At 43.1% G+C, this 17723-nt stretch overlaps 4 protein-coding genes across 10 annotated transcripts in view; 2 read left to right on the top strand and 2 right to left on the bottom strand.

The window, feature by feature from the left end:
• The window catches only part of LOC108150226 (brain-specific angiogenesis inhibitor 1-associated protein 2), a 34322-nt gene extending 23426 nt beyond the window's left edge, over nucleotides 1–10896 (top strand). The window contains exons 3-13 of one of the 4 annotated variants that reach the window (XR_001774661.2): nucleotides 4141–4216; nucleotides 4336–4419; nucleotides 4512–4573; nucleotides 4939–5136; nucleotides 5195–5260; nucleotides 5714–5962; nucleotides 6478–6700; nucleotides 6813–7495; nucleotides 7553–7704; nucleotides 10288–10400; nucleotides 10479–10896. Coding sequence is in view for 3 of the 4 variants with exons in the window: in XM_017278270.2 (XP_017133759.1) it covers nucleotides 4141–4216; nucleotides 4336–4419; nucleotides 4512–4573; nucleotides 4939–5136; nucleotides 5195–5260; nucleotides 5714–5962; nucleotides 6478–6700; nucleotides 6813–7495; nucleotides 7553–7704; nucleotides 8436–9858 (3216 nt within the window). In the remaining variant the exon portion in view is untranslated. Of the gene's footprint in view, nucleotides 1–4140; nucleotides 4217–4335; nucleotides 4420–4511; nucleotides 4574–4938; nucleotides 5137–5194; nucleotides 5261–5713; nucleotides 5963–6477; nucleotides 6701–6812; nucleotides 7496–7552; nucleotides 7705–8435 lie in introns of all 4 variants that reach the window. The other 3 variants (XM_017278272.2, XM_017278271.2, XM_017278270.2) reach the window with 3 other exon arrangements.
• Nucleotides 6706–12315, bottom strand: LOC108150231. 3 transcript variants are annotated; one of them, XR_005977221.1, is made up of 2 exons: nucleotides 10994–12315; nucleotides 6706–6723 (listed from the first exon to the last, which is right to left on the bottom strand). XR_005977221.1 is itself a non-coding variant. In XM_017278277.2 (2 exons), the coding sequence occupies exons 1-2, from the start codon at nucleotides 12290–12292 to the stop codon at nucleotides 11477–11479; spliced, it is 747 nt and encodes a 248-aa protein (XP_017133766.2). In that variant the 3' UTR covers nucleotides 10674–11476. The 3 variants fall into 3 exon arrangements, 1 of the variants encoding a protein (XP_017133766.2); XR_005977220.1 differs by lacking the exon at nucleotides 6706–6723 and adding an exon at nucleotides 7666–7744; XM_017278277.2 differs by lacking the exon at nucleotides 6706–6723 and having other exon boundaries at nucleotides 10674–11684; nucleotides 11754–12292.
• Nucleotides 12313–14473, top strand: LOC108150228 (putative Dol-P-Glc:Glc(2)Man(9)GlcNAc(2)-PP-Dol alpha-1,2-glucosyltransferase). Its single transcript, XM_017278275.2, has 3 exons — nucleotides 12313–12551; nucleotides 12611–13081; nucleotides 13670–14473. The coding sequence occupies exons 1-3, from the start codon at nucleotides 12399–12401 to the stop codon at nucleotides 14393–14395; spliced, it is 1350 nt and encodes a 449-aa protein (XP_017133764.1). The 5' UTR covers nucleotides 12313–12398; the 3' UTR covers nucleotides 14396–14473.
• LOC108150227 (protein wntless) lies at nucleotides 14467–17513 on the bottom strand. Of its 2 annotated transcripts, XM_017278273.2 has the most exons (3): nucleotides 16025–17513; nucleotides 15623–15751; nucleotides 14467–15403 (listed from the first exon to the last, which is right to left on the bottom strand). In XM_017278273.2, the coding sequence occupies exons 1-3, from the start codon at nucleotides 17331–17333 to the stop codon at nucleotides 15024–15026; spliced, it is 1818 nt and encodes a 605-aa protein (XP_017133762.1). In that variant the 5' UTR covers nucleotides 17334–17513; the 3' UTR covers nucleotides 14467–15023. The 2 variants fall into 2 exon arrangements, with proteins under 2 accessions (XP_017133762.1, XP_017133763.1); XM_017278274.2 differs by lacking the exon at nucleotides 15623–15751 and having other exon boundaries at nucleotides 16025–17512.
• Nucleotides 17514–17723: the final 210 nt, after the last annotated feature.

The following is a 17723-nucleotide window of genomic DNA, read 5'->3' as shown; positions in this document are numbered from 1 at the left end:
TTTTTGTTAAGACTGGTTGAACATTTTATTAGAACTATTTAAAAAACAAATACAAAATTATACAGGGGAGTCAAGAAAATCAATATCCCTTTTAATTTCAATGAGTTTTCCAAACATTTTGTGAGCCAAAGCATTAATGGTATAGATAAACTAAAACTTAAGCTGATCATCCTTAAAGTCCAATTGGCATGTCCTACCTTCATATATATATTTCCCTATCGCCAAGGACATCTAGTCTTCGCTTAGACAAAATTACAACAATTTCATTTGAGCTGGTTTTCCAACTGCCTGGGAAGAAGTCACGCAAGCGAGAATTATTTACATTTAGCATTTTTCACGCACTTTGCGTTTATCTTGTCGTAGAGTGGGGGATGTGGACGGGGGATAATTTAGCACTCCCTGGAACCTCGAACCACAAACCCTCTTCCCCCGAAAAAAGAAGGCGTGACTGGTTGCGCCTTGACGCCTTCGTTGAGGTTTTGTCAACAGTTGACTTGGGTTGCCATCGCCATCGCCATCGCCAATGTTGAATGTTGAATTGTTGCCGGCAAACCTGTTGCGTGTTGCTTTTTGCATTTGTTGGTTTCTAATTGGCATAATTGCGGTTTACTGTTGTTGTTTCGGCTAGTGATGTAGAGGTGTAGTGGTGCATTCTCGCATGCTCTGCGGTGGGTGTGTCGCTCGCTGGCGTCGTTAAATTATGGCCTAACCCGAAAGAGGCTCTCCAAATGCCCCCCGTTGTCCCTATCCTCACTACCCATAAGACACCGAAAAAAAAGTAAGCTTAAAACTACCATTAAAATATGATTTTTATGTACTATTCAATCGCCTCTAAGGACTTAAAAAAACGTAATTTTGCGGTATATTATTATTTCACTTGCTTGTAGCACTTGTGGCACTAAAAAGTAATGAAACAAAAGCACTTATCCAAATATGTATGTATATTTTTTTATTACCTTTTGTTAGTGATTTTATAAAATAATGATTGTTGCAATGTAGTACCTTTCAAGAATAGCTTGAAAAGTACTTATTATTTAAAGTTACTAAGTTAAACAGTACTGTAGTGTGTATTAATAAGATTTGGACCTTTTTTTGTTTTTGTGATTTCTAAAAAGTTTTGGGATTTATTTATATTTTAAGCCAAGACTTTAGACTTTTTCAGTGTCATTTATAATTTCCAAATTAGTAATAAAAATATTAAGACTGTTTTGCTCAGTGTACCGCTCAACATTCCGCCTCGTTGGCTGTTTTAAGCAAATGGGAGGCTTTCGTGTTATGCTTTGCATTTAGTCTCTGTTTTAATTAAAAAAAATTACATGTGTGTGGCGCTCCACTGGTGGCGATTTATGTTAAGCGACGATTAGAGACCAAATTTGGGTTTGGGCCTGGGTTTTCAAATGGGGATTGGGAATGGTATTGGGATTGTGATCTGGGTACTGTACTTCACTGGGCAAGACTACCTCAATTAATTTCGGGTTAAGTGTTGTCGGTGGTTCGCAGATTCGCGGGCGTGATAAGCGATTACGTCAGCATTTGGCCATGAGTGGGTGAGCAAGGAGAAATGTTAATTGCTGGTTCGAACGAGCAGGAATTTGTTAAGCCGTTAGGCCAATTACACGAGCTGATAGACATCGCATTTAAAGGAAACCTGACTCGTACCATGGTTATTAAATTAGAAGTAAAACCATATTTAAATTATAAAGCAAGTAAAATATAGTATTGATGCATTTCAAAAGTTAATTTTAAATACTCCCTTTACCACAATCATTCAATCTTTTCTAAAAATCTTTTTTAAAATTTTATAAAAATTGATTTAAAGTGTTTATTTTGTTGGTCAAATTTGTGTATTGTTTTAAATATTTTTACAAAACCTCACTGATTTTATAATCTGTTGCCATAATTACTATCAAGGGTATAATCATTTAACAATTGGAGGGTAAGTCCCAAGTCAATTCCCACAGAGCAAACCCAAAACATTGATTGCATTTAACCACAAAATGTGTTTACCGCAAAGCGCAGAAAAACGAAACAATTAACATTGATAAACCCATAAACGTTGAGCCCCAAAGGCCTCCGAAAACGCACTTGAATCCACGAAGTTACTTGGGTATCTGTATCACAATTAAAAACAACTACACTGAGGTCAGCAAAGTCAAGAGTACTTAGGTAAAATAAACATTAGAAGATACACCGAAATGCAGATTTACTTGCAGTGGATATCTGTATCTGAGAGTGGAGTTTCGAACTAAATCAGCCAGTTAGTAGATCATAAAAGCAAACACTCGAGCAAGTTGAATCGTTAAACGTAGACGACGACCTTGGAGTTGAGTATCTAAGTATCTGAGTATTTGAGTATCTAAGTAAATGATCTCGAGTGCTGGCTCGAATCATTCCCACGCCTTGCTGCCACATTTGCGGCCAATAAATTTAGAGAAGCAAATATGTCGAGGCGTAAATATTTGGCAATAACCCGAGTCACAAGCGAACCGAACTGTTCCACACGGAATGCCTTGTTTACATATGGGTATTTCACATTTTGTTGCTAATTACTTTCGGGCCAAGGAATTCGGTAGCCAGACGTGAGTGCCAAGCTGTTGATCAGCTCATGGCCGGAAGTGATTGAGTGCCAAAGTATTTCTTGGCTAGAACAACAATCAATTATACTTAGTCCGAAATCTTGTATAGTTCCTAGCGCACAATTAAAAAGTATGTGTCTTTGGAACAATGCAAACGCTTTGTGGCCATAGAGAATTCACATTTTTGGGTTTGCGTGTTAAATGTTCGCCATTGTCTGGACGACAACTCAACTTTAGGCCAAGCCCAGGACCAAAGTGTGTCTTTGTCATGTTTTGTGGTGTTTTATGGTGTCAACACTCCGATGATGTCAGCCTCCCTTCCACATGACAATCCATTCATACATTCATCCATTCACGTCATCCCGCAGTAATGCACCTTCATCTCTCGAATTGTATGCTAATCATGTGCCAAGTTGTTAATTAATTGTCGTTTGCCTGTTCATCGTTTTGCATTTTCCGAGTCCCTATCTCAGATCAATTTATTGTTAATATGACTCATTTCCAGTAATAGATTTATGAAGATGGTGTAATGCATATTTAAATAGATTTTTTTATGGGGGAGTTCTGCGGATGATAAATCACTAAAGGTGTTAGGGCCACAAAAATCAAGGGATCAAAGTTAAATAATGATTGATGATCCATTGAGCTTGCTGAATAAGAATATTTAAGTACAGATAATGTTGTTTTAATTCAAATATTTTCTAAAGCTATGGTCAAAAGTTAAGTTATGATTGGTTAGAAAGTAATAAACGAACTTGGAATAGTTTTTTAAACTAAACTAGTTAAAGCGAACTATTTAGCTCTAGTTAGGCAGCACTTAATATTATTCAATAATATCAACTACTTGAAAACGAGTTAGGCTATGAAGCAAAAAATTTAAATGGACGTCTTCCTCATTCTTTGTTTAATAAACATTTTACTACCGACAGTAAAAAACTGCAACCAGTAAATTCAAACTTTATTTTCGCAGACTTCATTTGCCGAACAGGTTTCACAATGCTATGATAGTATACTAATGATAAGTGAACTGGTTAATTGGGATTACGTTTCAGAATGTTCATATCGTAAAAAATGGTTAAAAAATTTGCAGCTAAGCTAGTAAATTTGTATGTTTTGTTTGAAATGCGATATCAGTATCTATTTTTGCTGCAGAAAATGCATAGTACTGAAAATGCATTCCGCCGTCTTGTTTTCCAATACATCAGATAACTTTCATTTGCATTCACCGCTAAATCATAGATGGGAGATTGCTAAATGAACAATTAGCATTACGAGTGTGTTCAGTTGGTTACACGGAACTAATGATGTCGCTGCCTGACCACAACATTGTCTCGAATTAACTTATACAACCAGACTTTTACTGCCAGCGGCGAAACGGGGAAAACCATTACCAACTTTTAAGGGTGGGACGGGAGAGGGGAAATGTTTATAACTAATGAAATTGAAATGTTGGTGCATGCTGGCCAGTAAATTACATTTAATTAACCGTGCGATAAGCTCGCCTATGGATATCCGAACTAACGATGCCATCGATCTCCGATCTCCGATCTCCTCTCAATTGCAGAACATACTCGACAGATTCAATCCGGGTGCCAGGCAATTGATCGCGGCGGGCAAAAGCTACCTCAAGGCGTTGCACGGTATGTATCATATATGTATATGTAGTATATGTACATAGTATAGTAACACCATAATCGACTGCTGCAAGTGGGTACAGTTAACTAATTTGCAATGCATTCCGTGCCATTTCATGCAACAGGTGCCGCAACCGCCTCGCGTCTATTCAATGAAGCATTGGCCAAGATTGCGATGAACGCCCAGCAAAGCGGAACGGGCGATATTGGTAAGACTTCAAATGGAGACCGCAAAAGACCTTAAGACAGTGCGGAGGTTGGTCATAAATCCTAATGTGATCCTAACTATTATTCTGTTCAGGTTCGGCTTTGATGAGCGTTGTAAATGTCAACAAGGAGATACAGGAGCAGCAAATGAATATTGTGAGTAATAATAAACTAACCAATTTATATTTAAGTTTTGCTGGAAAAATATGGTTTTTGCAAGTTCATAATTATTTCAAGATATTTTGGATAATATTAAAATTTAAATGAATATTCTCTTCCTACTTCACCATTTAAAAAGAAAAGTTTTCGAAAATAATTGTTAACCCAATATTTTAAAATTATACATAAACGATTTTTGAGATAATATACATATTTTATTTTAAACATTAGGCAACCGATTGAATGGTTATTATTATCATTATTATTAAAAATATGTGCTAGGATATGAATCAAATATATAAAGTATCGAACCGATAAAAATCATATCATCATTTAAATTAACATATTTTTTTGTGTTTCAGCTAAAAGCTTTTTACGTGGATCTATTGGTGCCATTGGAGACAAATCTGGAGAAGGACACGAAGGTGGTGCAGCATGAGCAGAAGAAGTTCCTGCAGCAGCACAAGGTGCGCATGGAGAGCTACCAGAAGGCCGTCTCCACGATGAAGAAGCAGCGCAAGAAAAAGGCCACGCCCGAGAACACCGAAAAGGAGCTGCGGGTAAGTGGATACCTACAATCGATGTGAGGAGCCACCAAAAAACATCACTTTCCCACAGAGCCTCCAATTGCTCGAGGACCAGAAGAAGAAGCTTGATGTATTCTGCGACCAGAGCTACAAGAATGTGAGTTGTTCGTTGGCTGCAAGCCGAATCTTGATCCACCCATTACACAGAAAACAAAATGATATCCTTTAAAAAATCATATCAAAAGCTAATCCAATTTAAAGTTAATTTTAAAGTAGAAGCTACAAGATGCCAAATGACAAATATTCCGTTTTGAAAAGTTTAAGATCGTTTTCTTATTTGTACGTTCTTAATTTAAAGCTACATTTTTGTATTACTGTTTAGTAAATTTGTTTTTTGAATTCATTATTGCAAAAATTATTAATCATGCCCCCCGAGTCCATTTATTTCAGACCTAAGCAAATTTTTTATACACCCATTTTACTTGTTATATTAAATGTTATTTTACAAAATATTAAGAAAATATTAAAATAATCCCAAAAAAAAAACATAACAAATTTATTACCATGTACGCTTCTTTCACTCCTTCCCACTTCCGTTCTGGACGAGAAGGCCATGACACAGGAGCGACGACGGTACGGATTCGTCTTGGAGCGCCAGTGCTCGATCGCCAAGCACTGGATGGCCTACCACACCACCGGCAAGACAGTAATTGATAATAATTTCGAAAATTGGCAAGAGATTGCCGCTTCTCGTGAGATCATTCCCCCGGCCGCGTACGAAAGTGGCTACAGCAGCAGCAATGGCCACAACAACATCAACATCGCCATCAACAACAACAGCGGCAACATGCGACGCCTGGTGAGTCATCTCCGTCCATGCCCATTATGTTCATCCGATCCCATCCCATCCGATTGGGTGATAACCACTCTGTTAACCAAGCTGCTCTTCCACTTTCCATACAATCAAAATAAGACAGAAACTACAAATCTTTGTATTACCTAGAAAATGGTTGAATAAAATTAAGTTCAACAATAAATTCAAAATAAATTTCATTTTTTTATTAAACTTTAAAAATGTTAAAAAAATAAAAAAAACGTCTTTTTTTTAGAGAATATCTTGCTAAAATAAAATGGAAAGCAACAACATAATGTCCAACATTTGTATATATTTAAATGATATTTGAACCACTTTTTAATTCCAAAAAATCTAAAAATTATTTTATTTTTACGACCTTTCCTTACGTAAACAGTTTAACCAAACTTCGGCTTAGATTTCAACGAAAACTAATTTTATAATAATTTATTAAATAAATAATATTAATCTATGTTAATGAGAAGGACCTTCACTTACCGAAATTGTGTTTCTTTGAACAGGAACGTATTAAGGACGGAGACGATGAGCACCTCCAGAGCCACGGCGCCCAGCTGAAGAAGTCGCGTAGCATCGATGCCCCATATGGTGATATGCGGACCTTGCACGAGCGGGAAAACATTTCCGGAATGGGAGTCACTGGGGCCTCGCACTACGCCCAAAACTCGCTGCCACGTGCCAAATCCGACTTCAATTTGGCTTTGGTGGGCACTGGCCATAGCTCAGGTGGGTTTTCAGTAGAGGTTTTCCTTTAAATTTAAATTCCATTTATACTTTTACCTGAATTTTATCCTCATTAAATTTTAAATATTTATAAAATTTTCCCTTCGCTTAACAGGCAACAAACACAAGATCATTGAGGAGCAGCTGTCGCCGTTGGGCGACGATCAGCGCGGCGATCAGCGTCCATTGGTGAAGGCCCTGTACGCGTACATGCCCTCCGGGGAGAACCAGCTGCCCTTCGAGGAGGGCGACCGCATCGCCCTGGTGGGCGGCAAGGCCAAGGGCTGGCAGTTCGGCGAGAACCTGCGGACGCAGCACTTTGGCTGGTTCCCGGTGGCCTACACCAATGCGGAATCCTCGGAGGCGGCCACATCGGGCGGTCGGCGGTACGAGAACATGCTGATGAGCTACGAGCGGAATGGCGGCGGATCGGGATCCGGTTCCGGCGGTGCAGGGCTGCGTAGCTATCAGCAGCAGCAGCAGCAGGACTACGAAGCGCAGCTCGAGCTGATGGAGAGCCACGAGGCCACGTATCGGCGGCGAAGGAATCACAGTGCCGAGGAGTCATCGCCCACGCGAATGTTTGGGGATACGATCAAACAGCAGAAGAAGTACCGCCCCGGATCCGGAGTCAATCCGCGCCCGGGTCCACCGCCCACACTGCCCGCTCCGGTGCCCAATGGCCAGCAGAGCCAGTCCTCCAGGATGTTGAACAGCTCGCAGAGTTTTTGCGCCTCCAACGGAGGAGTCACGGCGGCGGTGGAGAGACGCAAGCAAAAGCTGCTAAATGGTGTGCAGGTAAAGTTCATTTCGATGGTATTGAGGAAACCCTGAATAACAATGTTTACCCCCCAGAGCTCCAAGAGTCATCCGTCTGGTAAATCCGGAGTGGCTGCCAAGACCTCGCTGCACAGCAGCAATGACAGTGGATTCGCCAATGAGCCACCACCGCAGCCGGAAGTGGACTATTCCGATGAGGAGCCAGCCACACAGCGAGTGCCCATTCGGTAGGTGGAACAAATATACTTCAGAACTCTAGAAGACGGGCTAAATTATTTAAAAAACAAAAAAAAAACCTAGAGTGAACCTTAGTTTAATTGAAAGCTTTATAGAGTGCCGTCTTTTAGAGTTTAATCAAAAGTAATTGTAAGTAAAGGCTTGGAGAGCAGAAATAGAGGTTTATAAATATAAAAATAAATTTTAAAAAATATTAAACGATCCTTAAATACATTATCATTAGAATTAATATTATTAAAAAAGATATTATATTAGAGTAGAGTTATGTTTTAAATAGCACTTTGGCACTTAGGATATTTTAAACACAAACTAAGGTTTTTAAAATAATTCAAATATTTCAAAGTATTAAATTTTGTTAAATATGTATGTTTTCAATTAAAGTTTGATTTTTGCTCTCCAAGACAAGCCACTGCATCACCGCTTTTTCTCTCTTCCTTGTCACTAATCCTAATTAGCATATAGGCCATGTAACTTAAGTCGCTATTTTTCCATTTACTGCCTGATTTTAAGTGCTTACTTTAATTGAATTTATTTATTTTCATTTGCTTCTATTTCGTTCTTGTTTGATTTCATGTATCGCCATTATGCCCTGTTGTCATCCTTTGTGTTAACCACCCAAAAAATGCACCCAAAAACACACGCACACCCAAACAACAATCAATCCAATCACACACCACCACCACCACCACCACCACGAAATACTGCGAAATACGCAATAAAGTAGACGTCGGGCGGACACCAATTCGCACACCAACACGGTGCCCAGGGATGTGGCCTCGTGGACGCTAAACCGGAACTTCCGGAACAGCGTTGACAGCCAGATCGACGACAAGAGTCTGCATCGTTTGAGCCGGCAGAGCGGTGGAGTGGGCAAGATGCGGTACGATCTGATCGCCTCCGATGACGAGATCCTGCAGGCATCCAGTGCCGGGCTGAAGCGTACCAAATCCTTTTGGAAATTCGGAGGCGGACGCAGTGGCGAGGACATCCTGGCCGGCATGTCATTGTGGCAGCACCGCGACCTGGTGGCCGCCCCGAATCTAGAGGAGATGCGCGATCGCGATGATTTGGAGCGGCGCTCCGACGAGGAGCGCAATGGTACGCTGACCAAGTCACACAACTCCAGTTCGTCGCAGGAGAAGCGAGAACGCAAGGACAGCCTGACCAGCACCGAGCTCTACGCAGATGAGGATGAGAATATCTACGGGGTGAGTCCACAGCAGCCGCCACAGCATCAACAGCAGCAGCAGCAACAACAGAGGAGCAGCTATACGCCCAAGTCGCGCATGAAGATCATGAAGACCATAGAGATTGACATTGAGGAGCCCACGGATGCGGAGCGAATGAGCACCATGCGACGTGGTCAGTCGCAGGATCAGCAGCAGCAGCAGCAGCAGCATCAGTCGCATCGCAAGCTGGACAAACAGGTGTCCGGCACAGGGTCACAGCACAAATCGCAGACTTTGAGTCGTTCCAAGCCATCCCAGCAGCAGCATCAGCAGCACCAGCAGCAATTTCCGCAGTCCACGGACGAGGGTGACAGCGATGAGCATGGCACACTGAAGCTCAGCGATGTGAACAACTTCTTCGACGAGGGCAAGAACAACAGCCATGGCCATGGACTGGTCATGAAGACGGTGAAGCGACAGGACATCCTCAAGCAGTACTATACCAGCGAGGACGAGGAGGAGTCCGATACGGAGCTGAAGTCGACCAGTTCCGATCCCTACGACTGTATTGTGATCAACGATCATCTGGTGCGAAAGGACGACAAGATGCGCCGACATCACCAGCAGCAGCAGCAGCACCAGCAGATGGAGTTCCATACGTTCCGCTCCTCCACATCCACCACGGCGACCAATACGCTGAAGAAGGGCTCCGCCAAGCAGGAGCAGGACAGCACTCTGACCCGCAACTCCACGGCCAGTTCGGGTGCTCCAACGGCCACCATCCTGCCGCGAACACGCCTCCTCAAGTCCTCAGCCTCCGTTTCCGCCTCCGCCAGCAATAACATGAGCAGCAGCAGTGCCACCTTGGAGCGCAACTCAAAGAGTCTGGCCGGGAACAAGAGCTATGGACCATGGTACGACTTCTGGGATCAGGAGCAGCATGGCCAGAAGTCGGCGAGTGCCAAGCTGAAGTAGAAGGGAAGAAGAAGGGAAAGGGTTGCGAGTACGGAACAGTTGATATACCAGAGTTTCGCCGTCTTCTTACGGGCTAAGAAAATGGGCAGAGAGTGGGTGGAAGGAAAGTGCAACTTTTTCAGTTTGCCTTGTTTCCTTCGTTTGAGTTAAGCATTATTTACCCTGTATAATTTGATAGTTTTAGTCCTAGGCAAGTTCTGTTTTGTTTGTTCTATGTACATATCTTATAATAATTTTAAAAGCTATTTAAATACTCGTGTGTGTTGCCAGCAAAGGCAGAGGAAACTTCAAAGAACAAGGACCTCTCCATGTGAACATTCTATCCTATAGTTTTGGTGCCTGCATGCATATCATTAAATTTAATTCGCTTAAGACCTCATTTCACGATTTGTTAGTCGGAATAATGCAAACGTAAATTGCTTTTTGCAGCAGGCGCGGTATTTACCGCAACTATTCCATAGATTACTGACCAGTAACGAGTCCGTGTACGTGTATCCCAGCTAGCCCCACCATTCCCCGTATTAGGTTGCCTTTTTCCAGCCGTAAGTAGAGGTTATTTTCCCCTCGCCATCGCTTGGGGATCGCCTTCCTCATCCGGACACGTCCTTGATCTTTTGCAGAGCCTCTCAGTTCGCCACGGTCAAGTTGCGGCACACCAAGACGAACGATCGATCGGCCCCAATGATTTATAAGAGTGTGAACAAGTAGCAACGACAGCGGAAGGTGGAGTTTTCCCTGTGACCAATTGGTTAGCCGGACGAACCGAAAGCTCCAGCCACACCACTCTTATTCACAGCAAACACACAACAACGCAATCGATACAAAATCACACGTTTTTATATAAAGCATATACAAATAAAGTATAAAGTAGAAAAGGCATTATCAGTTAGATCCTCCAGTTGCCAATGGGCCTGGACAATTTGGTAGTCATTAAGTCGTACTGTTTGTTAAACATTCTGTTTGTATGTACTTCTATGTTAAAGTTCGAAATGTATATTCAAATACCATAATGATTAATAAACCTTATAAAGTTCACAATTGTAACGGAATCTTAATGGGATGTTCGTCCAAAAGGGGGAGTGACTATTGATCTGTAAGTAATATAATTTAATCCAAAATGTTAAAAAAGACCTACCTTATATGGACATTTAATGGAAGCTGCAAGTATGATGGACCATTGCTTAACTAGGATCTCTCAGTTTTATAATTTCAAATTGTCAGTGTCCGCTGGAGTTATCAGCTTTCAGTGAAGCCAATGTTGATTATAGCTATGGATTCCTTATCGTGTTAGGTTAATAACTCTCCAGTCGTGTGTTGGAAGACTGCGGTTGCATTGCTGAAGCGAGGTCTCTTATGGATGCTATGAAACTCATTGTGATCCGGTAAGTTCCAGTCTCTTATAGAGACTCTTACCATAATCCCAGAAGACATTTTGAAAGCGAATGCACACATGGGCGAAATTTTAAGTGATCCTTCATGGTCAGATGGCTCAATATTCAAGCGAGACATTCATTTAGTAGAGATGTCATTTGTTAATTAACAATTTATATTAAAATTTAAAAAAGTTATTGATTTAAGGCACTGGGGGAGACCAAACTTAAAGCTGCTTTGGAACACATCAGGAGCTATTAAAATCCGTTTGATCCTTGATAATTGATTGATTATTCTTAACGTTCCTAACGTATACCGTATTGAGACCAAACCGTAGCTTTCCTCCCGCTTCTTCGATTGGAGCTAGGGATTCCTTATTGAAAATAAGGATCACTTGCTTACTGGCACCTTTGGTGGCTTTCAGAATGATGACCCTCCAGTCGTTTGTTGGGAGACTGGAGTTGGATAACCGAAGATTAGACAGGATATCCGTTGGATAGTGGTACATTACGGATGGTACCCACATCAGACCACGCGGTCTACCGTAGATGTCAAGGAATTGGCTGTTTTGAAGAACCGTGATGTCCTTAAGAAAGGGCAGTTTTTCCAAAGTCTGGACTATGGCCCCGAAAGTGAATCTTGATGGCGGGCAGGTAAGTGTCCAAATAGCGTATTCCAGATTGTTCATACATTTTATAGCTTTGCATAGAATATCCGGCTTATATTCGGTACTAAATTCATTATATTTGAAGTACAGATCTATTACGACATCGCCAACAACTTTTATTAGAAGCAACTCATCCTGACATCCGGTTAGTTTCACTTTTCTATAGCGACTCTTGCCGTAATCCAATAAGACACAGCGGAAACGGGTGCAATAGCTCAAAATGCGGGCGAGGCAATCATCGTTTAAATCTATTAGCGACGACGTCAATTCTTGAATAATTTTATAATTTTTTTCAATAAAAACAAACAGTAAGCCGCTGGACAGTCCGTATTCCAGTTTTGTAAATGCCCCTCTAATGACGCATTTGGTATTTTTCGATGTCATTTTTACGGTCATTTCTGGCTGCGGCGAGGCGTTAGTGCATTCCCATGTGTTGCCGGCTGGTTCGATCCAAAAATAAACAAACAATTGGAGCTCTATTTTTTTAAGGAGGAAGTGGATCATGAACGGGTCCTGGAAACTGGTCCTGCCCGTGGGCTTTGTGCTCTACTCGCTGCCCCTGTTTCTGCGGGTGAACGGCACCGCGGACTACGTAATCGATGAGGAGTTCCACATCCCGCAGGGATTGGCCTTTTGCCGCAAGGAATTCGATGTGGTAAAGGGATGAAGTGGAGAAGTCTATGACCAGTTCGACCAATTCCCCTCCTCTTGCAGTGGGATCAGAAGATAACGACATTTCCGGGCTTGTACCTGATCGCCCTCGTCCTGAATCCTTTGAACCTGTGCACGGTCACGGGCTTGAGAATGCTGAGCTTGGTCGGCGCCGGAATCAACATTCTGCTGCTCTACAAGATCAGGCGGCGCATTTTGGCCGGCTCGGGGGGCAACTCGTATGCCGCCCATGAGGCCATCACCATGTCCGTGCTGCCGCCACTCTACTTCTTCAGTCACCTGTACTACACGGACACCCTGTCGCTGACCATGGTGCTCCTGTTCTACAACTATTGGCAGCAGGAGGCGCACCTGCCGGCGGCGGTCTTCGGAGCGGCCAGTGTGCTCATGCGCCAGACGAACATCGTGTGGGTCTGCATGGCCACCGGAATGACCGTGCTGGACACACTGGTCCAACAGTGCGCCCGCACACGTTCCCTTCCCAGGGACAAAATCCGGCTGATGGGCAAAGAGGTGGGTCGATTCTCGATACACGAAAAGCATTTACCTCTAAAACAGAGATTTTCAACAACTACTGACTAATCCTCGTCTCGCGATTTTGTATAAATAAGACATTCATTTGTTTTAAAAAGACAGTTCCAATATAAGTAAACCACTTTCACCTATAAATCAGCTTAATAAGTAAATTCAGTAATGCCAAAAGTTTAATTGCAAAGAATGCTAAAACTTGCCAAAACCTTTCGGAATTTTTAAAAATTTAAACTTACTTAAGCAAATATTACTGTTTACTCTTGATTTGTTTTATTTTTAAAATATATGTATCAAGATACATATGCCAGTCCTAAATATCTTATGTATTTTATAGTTAAATCAGCTAGGCAATATAAATGCTTACATTAGTTTATGGAAAATAAATCAATGCCTTAAAATCAAAAGTTTACTCAAGCTTAAATTTCCCAGAATCTATTAAATTCCCCCGAAGATTTGCAATTTTTATTACCAATCATAAAAGATTGTTTATGCACGTTTTGATATTTTGTACTAAGTGATACACATATTATTGTGTACCCTCTCAAATTGTTTACTTTACCTATTTTTCAGTTGTGGATACAACTCTTCAGCAGCCCCCAGTTGGTGTGTAATTGCATACTGAGCATCCTGGCCAAGTGCTGCTTCTACGCCTCGATCATTCTGCCCTTCGTGGGATTCCTGTGCATCAACGGCTCCATTGTGGTGGGCGACAAGAGTGCCCATGAGGCCAGTCTGCATGTGCCGCAGCTCTTCTACTTCGCCGTTTTTGCGGCTGGCTTTGGGATATCCAACACGATGCGCCAGTTTCGTCCAGCAGTGGAACTGATCCGCAGGAATCGCTTGTTGTTCCTGATGGCGATGCTGCTAATAGTAGTGGTAGTTCACTTGAACACCGAGATGCATCCCTACCTGCTGGCCGACAACAGACACTACACCTTCTACATTTGGAGCCGACTGTACGGACGGTTCTGGTGGTTCAAGTACGCCATGGTCCCAGTGTACCTGCTCTCCATTTGCGTACTCTTCTGCGGGCTGCGTCACATGCCGGACAGCTTCAAGCTGATGTTCCCGCTCAGTCTCTTCCTGGTGCTGTGCTTCCAGCGACTCCTGGAGCTGCGCTACTTCCTGGTGCCCTACATTCTCTTCCGGCTGAATACGCGGCACACACGCAAGGGATTCGCCGAGTGGCTGGAACTGGGCGCCCATCTGCTCCTCAATGTCGCCACCTTCTACGTGTACTTCACCAAGGAGTTCTACTGGCAAAACTACCAAACTCCTCAAAGGATCATTTGGTAGTTCCTTAACACTGCATTCCTTACGTTTTCATGTACGTATTCAGCATTTGCAAAATAATAAACCGTTCGGCATTTTCAATATTGCTTTTTATTTGATGCATTGCTACTTGAGTAAGAAATTGCTCTACGTTTTAGTTGAAAAATTCTGGCCAGAGTGGGCTCAATGTATAGTAAATTTAAAAATGTTTGAGTTAAATGTGTTCTCTGGACAATTTGGCCTTTCTGATATTGGACATGGAAGTTGGCAAGACAAAGTCTTTTGTCAAATAAAATCGGATCACACTAAAATGTGTATGTGTATAAAATGTTTTTCGATAAATATGTTAAAACTTACGAGCTAAAAAAATGGACTTCAATAGATAATACTGCCGAGGCATACATACAAAATATAGTTAGTAAAATCGTACACTTTGAGCATGCTAAAAGAAACTAGACAATCTATACGTTAATTGTAAGTAATAATGCTGATCGCGTTGACGAATGCACATAATGCAAAACTAGGCAAGAAACGCTACTGACTATGGTAATAAAATGAGCTCACATTTGGAGCGTTCCGGCTGCAGGCCAAATCGTGATCGCACGTGATTGGCACACAACCTAATTGAAATCGTTATTCCGAGTGTCATCGCCTAATCAAAAGCCACCTTCCGGGTGAACGAAGTGAGAGAGGAGATCTCGCTGGGATTGGAGTCGGATGGCAGGTGGCTAAACTCAATCTCCTCGCTGGCGGCCGAGGCCACGATATTCTCGTTGGACTGCGTGGTCTCGTCACTGTGGTGCATGGTGGGCCATTGCTTGTGGCTGGGGGCGTACAGGATGAGCAGGGCGAAGATGTAGATGTTCCACATGCCGTACACGCCGGTCAGAAAGGCGGAGGTTGGCTGAATCTGTACGTTTTCGTTCCAATCCCATTGACCCTCGGCCATTTGGCCCATGACGAATCCGGCCACAGTCAGAGCAGCACAAACAAGGGTGGCCAGCATCAAGAATTTGAAGCGGTAAATCAGGCCTTTTAAGAAAAATTGGTAGTTATTTAAATTAAATTTAATATTATTCAACATAAGGACATGGCAAGGACAACAAATAAAAGCATACAAATAAAACATACGGATGGGATGAATATACATTACTTTATTCAAAGTGCGTATTATGATTTGATATTGAGCAAGTAAGTACAAAAAGTACAACAATGAGCGAATTGTTTTAGTAACAAGTTTATTTGACGTACCTTCACTTTCGATAATTTCATCAAATATTGAAATAAATCTCTCTAAAACAAAATCGTAAAGTCTGGCAAAAGCTTCCCACCAATTATGTGATGTTTTTATCAAGTGTGCCTTCGGCTGATCTAAGTAAACTAAACGACATTTCAAAGTAAACATTATTCTCACACAGATTCTACAAGATAGGCTAGGATTTATTCAAAATTTATTCATATTAGCAAAGTATTGATTGGTTCTGAACCTATTTTAGTTTTTTACTCTTTTATCGAAGCTAACTAAGAACGGATGTATACTTTGACAAAACAATCTTGCTATTTTGTGTTAAAAACTCAACAAATAAAGAAATTTATAAAAAGGTTAATATAACTTAAGAGATTAAACAATTAAATGGGCAAAGAAGCTCTTACCTTCGTAGTGAAGTCGACGTGCCTGGGACATGGATGGCAGAGATGTGCGCTTGTCGCCAATGTTCCTGAACACCTTCCAGATCATGTAGCATAGGAAGAGGAAGTAGATGGCCGCCGAAACGCCGGCCAGCACGATGAAGGTCATGGCCACCTTTACGCCCAGCGGAGTGGTCCAGATGGAGTAGAACGGATTGCGCAGCTGCACACCCCTTTCGCAAATGTCGAAGACGAACAGCGAGATGCAGCCGACCACGACGGCGGAGAGATGTTTCCAGTAGCGCGACCGGATGGTTGACTTGTTCGGGGAATCCTGGATGAGCATGTGCTCGCCGGCAAAGACCAGCCAAAAGGAGAGCAGCATGGCGTAGAAGATGCCCTGGCGGATGTCACTCAGCAGGAGCATGTAGGGCATCTCGTAGACCAGCGACAAGTACTCCAGCGGCAGGTTGAGGAAGGTCAGAGCGGCGCCCAGATAGATCAGCATGTACTCCAGCAGGGCAGGCGATCGTTGCAGCAGGTGCACCCGGCGCCAGAACCAGATCATGATGCCCACCACAAAGGGAAACAGCACCGTCTTGAGCAGCAGCCAGATCTGGGTGAATCCTCCGTTTTGATGGATTGCGGTCAGTGTGAGGTCGTGCATGTGGCCGAACTGCAGGTTCGTCTGGCGTGGCGTGTCCAGCGGGAAGCGCAGATTCAGCAGGTAGAAGCTGTGGTGCAGGGCGCCCAGCTCGAACAGGGGTATCATGTCGCAGGAGTAGATCGTCTCCGCGGGTCCCACATGCGAAGTCAAGCAGTCCAGGTAGCGATGCTCCACGCCATGGGCATACAGCTTCCACCCGTTGTCCGGATCGCCCTTGTTCCGGTAGGCCAGCCGCATGTCGATGGTCAGCTGCAGTTCCCGGACCGGTTCCCTCAGCTCCGAGGAGGAATCGTAGCCGAACTCCACCTGCAGCACTCCGATGAGGTTCTGCTGCCAGCGGGAGTAGTCCAGGTCGCGCAGGTCCCGGGGCAGCGGCATCTGGAAGACGTGCACCAGCTCGTTAGCCATCTTCATGGAGTCTCGCTCCACCTCGTCCGGCGTCACCGGGATGCAGGCACCTGCCCCCCGGGAATACAGCAGGAATCCGGTGTCATTCTGGCGGCCGTGGTCCTCGCGGCACAGCGATCCCAGCACGGTGACATGGCCGGCGGGCAGGGGGGCATACAGACCGCCCAGCAGGAAGCACAGCACCTGGCACACCAGCAAACTGGCCACCAATATGGACAGCTTCCGGCCGCTCAAATTCTCCAGTATGGTGCCCGACATCTTGGCTGCTCGAGGGTGTGGAGCGCACTGGTTCACTGTCCGGCGTTCGCTTGGGCTGCACAAGATGGCTGCGCGTAATGTAAACAATTGCCAGCACTTGAAAATCACACTTCAAAAGCGCCGCCGTCGCCGCAAACAGAAAAAACGCAGAACCAAGAAACAAAAAAAACAGTGTGACCTAATGCGGTCTTTTAAAATACACCACACGCTCGCCAAAGTATATACCGAAAACTATTTTATATTTCAAATATGCCGCAATAACCTTTTTTTTTATTTAAATGTTTTTTTTTTAAGTAGATGGAATTAAATTAAAATCTATACATTTTATTTGCCTATGTTTTAAATTTGCATAAATAATTTTAGTTTTTATTAATTAACTGTAAGTGATTT

Source organism: Drosophila elegans, unplaced genomic scaffold (assembly GCF_018152505.1).
Source record: "Drosophila elegans isolate 14027-0461.03 unplaced genomic scaffold, ASM1815250v1 contig_208, whole genome shotgun sequence".
Taxonomy (NCBI): Eukaryota; Metazoa; Arthropoda; class Insecta; order Diptera; family Drosophilidae; genus Drosophila; species Drosophila elegans.
Note: the sequence above shows the minus strand (reverse complement) of the source record. Positions and strands in the feature narration are given on the sequence as shown.

Coding starts and splice junctions, on each gene's coding strand:
- LOC108150227 (XM_017278273.2), bottom strand. CDS start 17,333: ATGTCGGGCACCATACTGGAGAATTTGAGCGGCCGGAAGCTGTCCATA. Junction 15,752..16,024: donor ACGTCGACTTCACTACGAAG/GTAAGAGCTTCT, acceptor AATGTCGTTTAG/TTTACTTAGATCAGCCGAAG. Junction 15,404..15,622: donor TGAAATTATCGAAAGTGAAG/GTACGTCAAATA, acceptor TTTTCTTAAAAG/GCCTGATTTACCGCTTCAAA.
- LOC108150231 (XM_017278277.2), bottom strand. CDS start 12,292: ATGACCGTAAAAATGACATCGAAAAATACCAAATGCGTCATTAGAGGG. Junction 11,685..11,753: donor GGTAGACCGCGTGGTCTGAT/GTGGGTACCATC, acceptor ATCCAACTCCAG/TCTCCCAACAAACGACTGGA.
- LOC108150228 (XM_017278275.2), top strand. CDS start 12,399: ATGAACGGGTCCTGGAAACTGGTCCTGCCCGTGGGCTTTGTGCTCTAC. Junction 12,552..12,610: donor GCCGCAAGGAATTCGATGTG/GTAAAGGGATGA, acceptor CTCCTCTTGCAG/TGGGATCAGAAGATAACGAC. Junction 13,082..13,669: donor TCCGGCTGATGGGCAAAGAG/GTGGGTCGATTC, acceptor CCTATTTTTCAG/TTGTGGATACAACTCTTCAG.